The following is an 11908-nucleotide window of genomic DNA, read 5'->3' as shown; positions in this document are numbered from 1 at the left end:
ACACCCTCTCTTCTCGTGAAGAGAGGGAAGGCTGCCGTTACAGAGACTATTGCCAGCTTGTCTCTATCCAATGCAAGGCATTCTCCATATAATTCACATGCACATGTTACAAACAGCCATCTTGAAATATGTACACATTTTCTAATAGAAATCTTATAGAAACATTCTTATAGTGAAATAAAGCTGCATCTGAATATACAAGGCAACGGGATTGCAGTGTTGATCAAGGTTGGTTGATTGGTGTGGATTGGTGGGGTTTGATTGGTTAGTTGATGTGTTTGGGTTGATTATGGTCTAGATACAGTACAGTATGGCTGGGTGGTATGCAGTACAGAGGGACTTCCTGGATTGCTGCACCAGGTTAGAGGGAGGAGTAACAGACTGGGGACATGAAGTGACAGTTCACACCCATCAGGGACTCACACAGGGCTCACAGTCAATAGGAAGAGAGAGCACACAGAGAGAGGTAATGTGCTGATTCAGTCTTATTCTCTGCATGGATCAAAAGACAAGCTAATGAACCACTATATATTTTTGTCTCGTTACATTGAATGACTGTTAAAACTTGATTATGGCTATGTAATGGAATGGTAATATTATTAATTTATGGAATTAAAACACATTGCTTCATAAGGCTTTAAATAGCATAGGAATAAATATTCATGAATGTAGTTCAATATATTTATGAGCAATTGTGAAGAAAGCATTCATATGAACTGTGACCATAAATGTTTCTTTGACATCCTCTCTAGGCATTACAGCAAAATACATCTTAGTTGAATAAAAGTGCTAAGAAGATTGTTATGAATGCCAATGTAGCACTCATAAAGGTGTAATGAAATATTCATATCCGATGTGTATTGCTATATGTTGTTATTATCACAACACCATTTCATATTCTATTTCACACTCGTCTCCTGCTCCAGACCAGTAGACAGAGGCAGAGATAGTGACCATTAGAGAAAGAGGAGAGAGACCCCGGTGTTGTGGTTGATTCATAGAGGCAGTAGAGGCAGGATGCGGGTCCTCATCTGGGCAGCTCTACTTCTCTCTCTGACAGAGAGAACCACATGCCAAAGTAAGGTCCTTTTATCACTACTATTGGTATATACATTTGGCATACATCCCAACAGATACTATGTCATATTTATTTTTAACGAACAAGTGAAGTAGTATCAGTGCTTCTTGTATTACTCATGACTGTATTAATTTCCCTCCGTCAGATAAGGCCCCTCCAGCACCAATCAACATCACCTTCAGTCCAGCAGAGATAACACCACAGGCTGGACTATGTGCTGTTATTCCATGTTCGTTCACTCACCCTGATAACTTCACTGCTCGCACAGCAATATGGTTTAAATGCCCTGATGCACAATGTTCTATTAAACTCGAAACGGACTCTATTTTCCACTCAAAGAATTCCTCTATAGCTCAGGAGGGTTATAGAAGTCGAGTGTCACTACTGGAGACAGACCTGACAAAGAAGAACTGCAGTATAATCATCAACGACATCACTAAGACTGATGACGGAGACTATCAATTAAGACTGTCCGGATCATTTAACAGGGGAAATAGAAGTAAATTTACATCCCCAGAGAAAGTTAAAATTGCAGTGAAAGGTACAGCATGACTATTACTGTTAGTTACAGTGACATGAGTATTACTTTAGTGTAATTAATCATGTACACTGACTGTAACATACGTAGATCCCACTTACAAAGCCCAAGATTCCCCAAGTCTCCCATTTCAAAGTGTTTATTTTTCTAAACCGGCACTATGATTTCATACTTTATATGAGTATATGTTTCTGCTGTTTTCTACATGGATACAAAATCCATGTTATAGCGTGACTTAAATGTAAATGTAAATTCCTATTGAGCCGACATGTGCATTTACCATGAATACGGGAGCATTGCCTCTAAATGTAAATCATGCTATTGTGCAGATCTTCCACGATCCTGATTGAATCTTGGCCTCAGTCTGTGTTTCAATTTCCTGTCTCCAGCTCTGACCCAGAAGCCCTCAGTATTGACTCCTCCTCTGACAGAAGGAGAACCAGCGACCCTGACCTGCACTGCCCCGGGGATCTGCTCTGGAACTCCTCCTAACATCACATGGACATGGAGAGGGACAGGAGACAACATCACTGAGCTCAGAGACAACGCCACTATACAAAAGAGAGAGGATCTGACCAACGTCACAACAACCCACTTCTCAACTTTGAACTTTACACCTTCAGCAGAGCACCACACCACCAAGGTCACGTGCCAAGTGACATTCAAAGGGAACATCACCACTGAGGAGACAGTGACTTTGAATGTGACTCGTAAGTAGCCTACATCATCTGACCTTACTTTGAACAACCCAACCTTTTGTTGTGCTTCAACAGTTATTTTCATGACCATGATTAACTGATTATATACTTTATTTTCTAGATGTGAAGGAACCCAAGATCTCTGGTAGTAACACAGTGAGAGAGGGTGATACCCTGAATCTGACCTGCAGTGTTGACAGCTACCCACCATCATCTAACTTCAACTGGAGTAAGAATGGGACAACACCTTTGGAACAGAATAACTCTGGACTGGCCGCTCTCACCATCTCTAACATGACAAGAGAACATGCAGGGGAGTATGTGTGTAAAGCTCAACACTTCAACAGGACTCTGACAGCTTCCATTGTTGTCACTGTGATGTGTGAGTACAAACAACACTGTACAAACCTGATTAAAATAGCTTGAAACATGTTTACTTGAAATTGTCCATGATATCTCTTCCCCCTCTGTCTCTCTTTAGACCATCCAGTGATTCTCAATGCTTCTGGGTGTGTCATCCAGGCCAAGTTCATGACTTGTGTGTGTGTCAGTCAGGGGGTCCCCTTACCTCTCATAGGCTGGCTTAACACTGAGGAGTACTGCCTCACTAAATCAGTGTTGAGGTCCTCAGTGAACACCACCATCAGGATGCATGTCGGAAACCACACCAACACTACTGTGGAGTGTGTCAGCACAAATGAAGTGGGCAGAGTGAGAGAGAAGCTGCAAGTCACCCAAAAAGAGAGCCAAGGAAAGCAAGGAGGTAAAGGTATAAGTTGTTACTTTGTTAGAGAGCAACAGCTTTCCCAATCCCACCCAATTGTGTATGTAGCATAGAGGTTTTATATGCTTTGAGTGAGAAAATATAATGTTATTATTTCATTTAAAAAGAAAATCAAAGGATACAAAGTATTGTGAGCCACTCCTAAAAACATACATGCTTTGTTCTCTTCATAGAGGAAGTGTCTAAAGACATCTTGGCTATGCTGTTGAACCCACCACTGATTGCTGCATTTGCGATTGGTGCAGCCTTCTCAGCCACCATCTGTTGTATCTTCCTGTGTTTGACAGGGAAATGTAAAAGGTACATGCATTCTATTACTGAAGTACAGTTAGTGTTACATGAGTGTTGGTGATTGTCTTTAGAAATTCATATTTGCTATCAAGAGTATCAGATATGTCAAAAGTTACAATGCCTTGCACCATGTTGTAATGGAGGTGCTTGCTAAATCCTCCAACATATAGTTATTGAGACATTTTATTTATAATATTTTCCCTAGATGTAAAGAGAGGATCCCAAAGGACTCAGACTCCAAAAGCCCTTTAACGAACCTGGCGATGGTGGCATGTGAAGACCAACAGGTGCAGTACCAGTTTCCTTCTTCATTCAGCTTCACCAACATTCTGTTAGCATTGACAGCATAAACAGATCTTGGACCACCAAGCGAACAAGATTCCTAACACAGTGCTTTCTGTAATCGACTCCCTAGACGGATGCAGGACAGGCTGTGCGGGGCGAACAGACCCCTCTGCAGGTGGTGCTGATGGAGGGAGCTGAAAACACAGAACCCCAGACCAGTGGAGCTGCAGGAAACTCTGCCAAAGGGGATGTGCACTACGCCACTATCAACTACTCCCTACTGAAGAAGAAGACTCCTGAGGAGGCAGAGAAGGAGACCACCACCACAGAGTCAGAGTACGCCAAAATCAAACGAGAGAAGAAGAAAGAAGGGGATGAAGATGGAGGAGAGGGTAGTGGAGTGATGGACAAGGAGGAGAATGAGCCAGCAGCAGAGACAGATGAGGATACAACGCTTTACTCCAACGTCAAGGCTATTATGGGTGGTGGTGAGTGACACAGCAATTTCGCTAGAAACGTGGGGGATAGCATGCAGTATAATATAGCCATGTGTTCTTATATCATTTCCTGAATCCAGATAGAAAGTTTTATGTTGATAATGGGACTTTTGTTCAACTGAAACTACTGTAGTTTTGGTGTTGTTTCCTCATGTGCTGAATCCAGTTTGAATGTTTTACGATAGTACAGAGATGTTGTTTAATAACTGAAACTACTGTAGTTAATAGTTTTGGTAAATGCTTTATTTTACAGCCCTGTGTCAGATGGTACTGTATGTATCTGGTGGTTGTACATTTTCAATAAGAATATTTTCTAGTTGTACAAAAAAGGAAATTTTGGTAATGTTTTGTAATGTTTTTCAAGGAAGTGTCATTTTACTTTTGTAACGATTGTGTTTTGTCACCATGAGGAAGGATTGACAAAGATGTGGTTTGGAAAAGTAAAGAGGTCAAACCATTTCTTTTTTTTCTCCTCTTTCCTTTCATTTTTGCATTTTGATTTGACAAGTGGGTGGGGATATTAGGTAGTATGTGTGGATGTAATCAATATATTTCTGTAAATAGAATACTGATACACTGGCGAAAATGTTGACAAAATGTTATTTAAGAATTCTCATTTTGAGCTAGCCAGAGAGCTCAAAGGAAATGAATCAAGAAAAAAAGTACATTGTGCTTTTAAAAGTTGTGTGCTATAGACGGGTTGGTTGTTTAGCAACAAAACAGATGTGCGCACAACTATAAGGTAAAACAGACGGGTTGGCTTAGATTGTTGACAACATGTAAACTATATTTAGTCTCCAATGTTTAAAAATATAAAAATCATTTGTACAATGAGCACATGTTTTTTCTCAAATACATTGTTAGTTGTCTGGTTAGCTAGGTAGCATTTTATTTGTGCGAAATTAGCAAATAACACACAAAAAAAATACATTTCACGAACAACATAAAACTTGCTGAAACGAGCCACCTACAATTCCCCACATGGCAGCATTGTGTCGTTGTTGCTAGATATCTGGCCATCCAGAATCACCACAACACACGGCCTTCTGCCCCATTGAAGCGTATCGTTTTTACTGACATTGTCAGCTAACCCGTATATGAGAATATTTTTCTATTCATAAGTGTGCATTATTGCAGTATTGTTTTACATTGAGGCACTAGCTCACTTAATCTTTTTTTTGTATTTTCATTTGTTTGTTCTCTGAAACCTGTTAAAAGAATGTATAAATAGTATTTTTTCCAACTTACCATATTTCATTCAACAGTAATTATAGGCTACCAATTGTATAAATCAGGAATGGGCAACTTTGATGGGGGTGGAGGCCACAAGAAAAAAATCATCACAGGGGGCCGCAGTGGCTCAGAGGTCTGCATACCCACACATGAAGTCAGAGCCGGCCCTATCCTTTTGGAGGCCCCAAGTTAAATGTTGTTTCCACCACCTTGCGAGCACAACATTTTACGTCTCCCCTCTTGAGGGTGGAGAGAAAAAAATGAGGTTTTAGAGTTAATTTCCTGCAATTCTACACATTTTGCCATGGGGTGTAAAGAAAAGGTTGCAGTTTTAAAGCAAGTTTGCTTCAAATCCACACATTTTCCCATGGGGCGGAGAGAAAAATGTGCAGTTTTATAGTTAGCCTCCTGCAATTTTACACATTTTGCCATAGTGTGAAGAGAAATGTTTGCAGCTTTTAATATGATCGCTGAGTGAGAATGACTAACAAAATCAATGGGGCCCCCTCGGTCGATAACTCAACCATGATAACTACAAGTTTAGATAGCTGGCCGCTAGACTAACTTACCAATCTTTTTTTTTTTGCTGACATGGGCTAATTGAGTAACTATCAGTGACTGACATAACAAGAGAGAAACTGCTGATGCACAACCAAATTTCGAAATTACACCTTGTTTATTCTACTATTCTAACTCTCAACAGTAAGCTGAGACCCTGACTGAGTTCCCCTCATCATCTTTGATGACAACAACCGTTTTTTTGTTTTTGTACCATCATCTTTGAAATGCAAGAGAAAGGTCATGATGTATTATTCCAGCCCGGGTGCAATTGAGATATTGGCCTCTAGATGGCAGCAGTGTACGTGCAAAGTTTTAGTCTGATCCAATGAACCATTGCATTTATGTTCAACATTTTGTATCTAGACTGCCGAAATGTACCTAATTTCTTTATTAATAACTTTTCATGTTCAAAACTGTGCACTCTCTTCAAGCAATAGCATGGTATTATTTCACTGTAATAGCTACTATAAATTAGACAGTGCAGTTAGTTTAACAAGAATTTAAGCTTTCTGCCAATATCAGATATGTCTATATCCTGGGAAATGTTCTTGTTACTTACAACCTCATGCTAATCGCATTAGCCTATGTTAGCTCAACTGTCCCGCAGAGGACCCACCAATCCTGAAGAAGTTTTTAACCCATAGGAAGTCCCACCCAGTTGACTACTTCAAAAATAGTTTAAGTCCTCAATGGCTCTGCCTGTGCTACAACCGGCCTTTGGGCTCTAGAGTCCACTATCCAGTGGCGACCCGTCTTTCAGGGCAGGTGGGGCAGAGCCTTACCTGTTTAGCAAAAAAAAAAATATTTACATATTTTGCTGTTGCTTGTTTTGGATGTTATTTTGACATTAATACGTGTCACATATCAGTATGCAAACAATGTAAAAAAAAAAAAGATAATTGAGTTAATAAACATGGTATCTTTTTTGCTTTCTTGAGTAAGGCAGCTCCAAAATGCAGGTGTTTCAGCCTAGCTCAGTCCTTTCTGTGGTGGTGGGGCAGCCAGCAGAAAATATGGAGCGTAGGGTTTGGTAATGTTCTCTAGTTAAGCCACAATTGGCTCAGTGTTCTGTCACACATGGGGACACTACGGCACCGAAAAATCTATGGGTAGAGCTCGAAAATTCAAGCCCATTGGGTGCTGCCATAGATTTACATTAGAAATGCCCATCCAAGAAGGCTCAAGGTCATTGGCTACAGATAAAATGATATCAAATCAGTTCATGACGTTGGCCTGGGGGTAGGTTTATGACAGTCATAAATACCTCTTCCCCCCCTTTCCTCTTCCTACTCTACTGATGTGACATTAGAAAACCCCTTTGGTTAAAGAAGCCTTGAATTCAAATCCCCTGCTAGCAATTACTAGCGTGAAATTACAGTGCACTGAATGGTGTTAGTTAGCTCGTCATTAACGTGACTAGCTAAGCCAGCAAACACTTGATTAATTTGCCGAAATAGGCTTTAAATACATTAACGGCAAAATAAATATGTACATAGTCACATTCGCTAATGACTTTGGGATATATGAACCAGTTTTCAAAAGACACTATTGTGTTATACAGTTTTAAATAGTTTTTGTGTACAGAGTAAGGAGACATGAACCTGCCCTCAGAATATCTCTCTCGGACTGAAGAGGAGGCAGACCAACGTTCCAAATAGGGGAGAAGCACTCAAAACCCACTAGTTGTTCATTCAAGGAAAATAATATAACAAAGTTAAGTCTGAAGACCTCTCGTATTGCCAACCTTACGACAATGGCAGTAATTATTTTTATGAATTCGATAACACATAATGAAAGGAAACTTTATTAATATCACACTCTTTTCTGAAGTGAATGGTTTCACCCACCACTCTGACCACGAACGGCGATGTTCTTTGATATTACGTTGCACGCAGCGCGAGTCAGGTTGATGGAAACTCTACATTTTCACTTTGTCACAGTTGCTAACGAGTCTGTTTTGTTTCTAAACAACCAACCCATCGATTGAACCTCCTACAGTTTTGATAGCAGGCTTAGATGTCACTACTTATCTCCAAATTAAGCAGTTAGGGATAGTGTTGCCCAGACCTCAAGAGACAGATAAATATGTGTGTATTCTGGTGTTTGGACATGAATTGCCAATCAAGGATTAATTGAATTAAATCAATAAAGTGTTTAAGGGACAAATTACGTATTTCCTGCCTTGTTTACTATATCTGCATGCATATTGATAAGTTAACAACTATATGCTTAACAATAGTAAGACATTTCTATTCTACCAGTGCTGTGCTTCTGAGAAAGGATGGTTCCCCTTTAGCTCCCCGCAGCTGGTCTAGGGGTATAGTCAAGTACATGGGGCGACTCGGGATCGAGATAAACTTGAGGAACAGAAATCATCTTTGCTTCTGAGTTACTTGGTCACGTGGCATAAGACAAAGAGCCTCTGAGAGTGACCACAGTTCTTCAGTCCATCCTGTTCTTTTTGTATCTTCCAAGGGCACAGCTGTGTGGAGATATGAAGAGAACAGAGGCTAGCTTGAACAGAAAGGAGTAACGGAACTGGCGGCGTTATCACTTGTTTGTGCGCTAAGACCTCACACAGCCGATACACATAACCACAAGAAGAAAACAAGGTAGCTTATGATGCCCCGATCTGCCGGAAGGGTGGAACCAGCCATGACTAAGCATTTTTAGGTCTCCTATATAAGACCTCTGTATTTTCTGTATGATTAAGCTCTTGGTCTTACACTCGAGAGTGTGGGGTCGTCCAGCTTCATTACTGCAATTCTTATGAAATGAAGGTTGGTTGTTTGAAGAAATAACAAAGTCTCTCTCAGTTAGTTTTAAAATGTTTCTTAAATCATCCAGGATTGAAGCAGGTTTGTGGTGTTTGCTGTATGCCCTATGCTAATGACCTTCCTCCAGTCTCCTGCAGCCATGACGGCAGATGTTATACTGTATCTGACAGCCTGAACCTCCTGGAGACTTTCAAAGAGTCCATCGAGAACAACAAGCTCTACGTCAAAGATGTTGAGGAGGACCTCCTGATAAGCCGGATCAACCAGGCCGGATCTCCGAATCTCTGACCAGGAGGCTGCCTTCATCAACACCCTCCGTAAACTGGGGTCTGATGATGAAGGGACCGCCCTCCACCTCTACACCACCACTCCAGAAGAGCTGGCCATCTACCCAACCCCAAACACCCAGACTTCTGCCTGTGGGACCTGCCACCCATGCCCGCAGCCTCGCCCTTTGACCCGGAGGCGTAAATGGAGCGGGTCAAGTTCCTGCTGTACAACATGGTGGTCATGGCGTTCACTCAGAGTCTCCAGGCCAACAGCGTGATGGAGTTCCTGGAGTTCCTCTAGGTGCAGAGGGACATGGTGTACCTCAGAGAAGGACACGGAGAAGAGCCTGGAAGAGAGACGGGAGGCCAGCCTGAAGGTGCTGAAGGCCCAGGGGGTGGCCCTGCCTAAGGTGTTCATGATGAGTCCCTCCTGTCTGGAGAAACTTGACTTCCCAAACCTCCTGGATGAGAGGGAGAGAGACCTCCCAGAGATCAGAGCCCACACTTTCCTCCTGGCCCTGACCACTCTCTCCCAAGCCCTGTGTCACCCAGAAGAAGGACGCCTTCAAGCCCCGGTGTGGGCGGTCACCTCGCTCTGTGGTGGGGTGTCAGACATCCCTGTGCCCCTGGCGGCCTGCATGGCGGATGCCAGCATGTGAGGATGCTCACCAAGGCCAGGGCCTCGCTCTGTTTGGATGACGAGTAGAGCGTTTGGCAGGGCAAAGTGGCGTGGACCCTATTTCATGAACATGATTAACTGACTGTGTGAGCACTTTGTTTTCTAAGCCTTGAAATAATTGAGACATGGATTGTGTATGTGTGCCATTCAGAGGGTGAATGGGTAAGACAAAATGTTTAAGTGCCTTTGAACGGGGTATGGTAGTAGGTGCCAGGCTCAAAATTAGGAATGTGTTCTTAATGTTTTGTACACTCAGTGTATTTCAGTGGTGGTCGGTGCCATTTAAGATGAGGGAGGACGCTAATTTTTTTCATGAGCATGGCCATATTCTATTACAGCATTTTTCATGACTCATTCATATTCTATTCACCCAGTTCAATGTAACAGCAATAGGTTTAGGCTACCTGATATAAAAATGTTCCCTATACCCATCATGAGGTTGCTATGATGTAGGTGCACACAGGTCGAGAATTTAGGTCGAGAATATAGGTTTAGGTTTGCGGCCGGGAGTCCGCACCTTTGGGGGGGGGGGGGTTTAGTTTAGTTTTTGTATTGTCTAGGGGTTTTTCTAGTCTAGGTGTTTATATGTTTATATGTCTATGGTTGCTTAGATTGGTTCTCAATCAGAGGCAGCTGTTTATCGTGTCTCTGATTGGGGACCATATTTAGGTAGCCATATTCCTTGGTTATTTTGTGGGTTGTTATTCTTTGTTTAGTTGCCTGTTCTGCACTAGCCATATTGCTTCACGGTTCGTTTTGTTGTTTTGTTTAGTTCTGTTCAGTGTTCTCTCTTTTATTAAAGAGGTATGTTCACTAATCACGCTGCGCCTTGGTCTCCTCATTATGACGACCGTGACAATATGTTGATTTATGACACTGAAATGCATTTGACAAAATTACTACACACTGCCGATTCTTTATCAGGAATTGTTGCCACCAATTTCTTCCTCTTCCGGCTGTGATCAGTTGCGTGATTATCATGACTCTTTATCAAGTCAGTAATGTAACAGTGAAAGAGTAATCATCACTCTTCAAAAGTGGGTCTGATATGTATGTTTTTATTTTTATTTAAGTAGGCAAGTCAATTAAGAACAAGTTCTTATTTACAATGACGGCCTACCCCGGCCGAACCCTAAACCGGACGATGCTGGGACAATTGTGCGCTGCTTGATTGGACTCCCAATCACAGCCGGTTGTGATATAGCCTGGAATCAAACCAGGGTCTGTAGTCACGCCTCTAGCACTGAGATGCAGTGCTTTAAACCGCTGCGTGACTAGGGAGTGAAATATGTTACTTGTTTTGAATAAGGTACAAATTAATCATTAAACACATTGAATACAGTCCAGTAAGCTCTGACATTGATAATAGGTGCATTCTGTAAAAACTCAGGAGAAGACCCAGATGCAGACAGTTTCGAAGTAACAAAAGTTTACTATAAAAACAGGGGGGGCAGGCAAACGACATGTCAAGGGCAGGCAGAGGTCAGTAGTCCAGTGCAGAGTCCGAAAGGTACAGAACGGCAGGCATTCTCAGGGCAGGCAGAGGTCAGTATTCCAGGGTGGTATGATAAGGTACAGAACGACAGGCAGGCTCGGGGTCAGGGCAGGTAGAATGGTCAAAAACTGGGAATGCTAGAAAACAGGAACTAGAGCCAGACAGGAGCACGGGAAAAACGCTTGTAGGCTTGACGAACCAAAACGAACTGGCAACAGACAACCAGAGAACACAGGTATAAGTACACTGGGGGTAATGGGGAAGATGGGCAACACCTGGAGGGGGGTGGAGACAAGCACAAAGACAGGTGAAATAGATTCAGGGTGTGACACATTCAGGGCCATAACTACATATGAGGAGACCTAGGTCCAGACATTTTGACTGCAACATAGGGACCAGAGAAATTCATGTTCATCACGCACCACTTTAGATCATTAGATGCTCCCAATAAAAATAAGTATCTGCAAAAACAAATCAATCGTTTTTTCCTCATTGGACCTGCGTTTACAATGTATCCAATTTCAGTTTGTGTGGTTGTTGGTTTAGCTTTCTGTAACTTGGTAGCAAGTACGGTCTGCATGTGTAGGCGCATATTGCGTCATGATTGCAAAGTGTCCCAATATATTTTCCAACTGTCCCGATATCTTTTCCAACTGTCTCGTTATATGGTTTTAATGTCCATTCTAGAACGCCCTTCTACCAAATAAGAAATACATTTTCAAC

The 11908-nt window shown here is 42.0% G+C and overlaps 1 protein-coding gene and 1 pseudogene across 1 annotated transcript; both read left to right on the top strand.

Annotated features, from left to right (window-relative positions):
* Positions 1–2554: 2554 nt before the first annotated feature.
* Positions 2555–4977, top strand: LOC120042312 (sialic acid-binding Ig-like lectin 11). The gene is made up of 5 exons (XM_038987130.1): positions 2555–2696; positions 2796–3077; positions 3272–3398; positions 3595–3676; positions 3805–4977. The coding sequence occupies exons 1-5, from the start codon at positions 2609–2611 to the stop codon at positions 4168–4170; spliced, it is 945 nt and encodes a 314-aa protein (XP_038843058.1). The 5' UTR covers positions 2555–2608; the 3' UTR covers positions 4171–4977.
* Positions 4978–8841: 3864 nt separating this feature from the next.
* On the top strand, positions 8842–9758 carry LOC120042310 (annotated as a pseudogene).
* The last annotated feature ends 2150 nt before the right edge of the window (positions 9759–11908 follow it).

This window comes from Salvelinus namaycush, unplaced genomic scaffold, assembly GCF_016432855.1.
Source record: "Salvelinus namaycush isolate Seneca unplaced genomic scaffold, SaNama_1.0 Scaffold650, whole genome shotgun sequence".
Taxonomy (NCBI): domain Eukaryota; kingdom Metazoa; phylum Chordata; class Actinopteri; order Salmoniformes; family Salmonidae; genus Salvelinus; species Salvelinus namaycush.
Note: the sequence above shows the minus strand (reverse complement) of the source record. Positions and strands in the feature narration are given on the sequence as shown.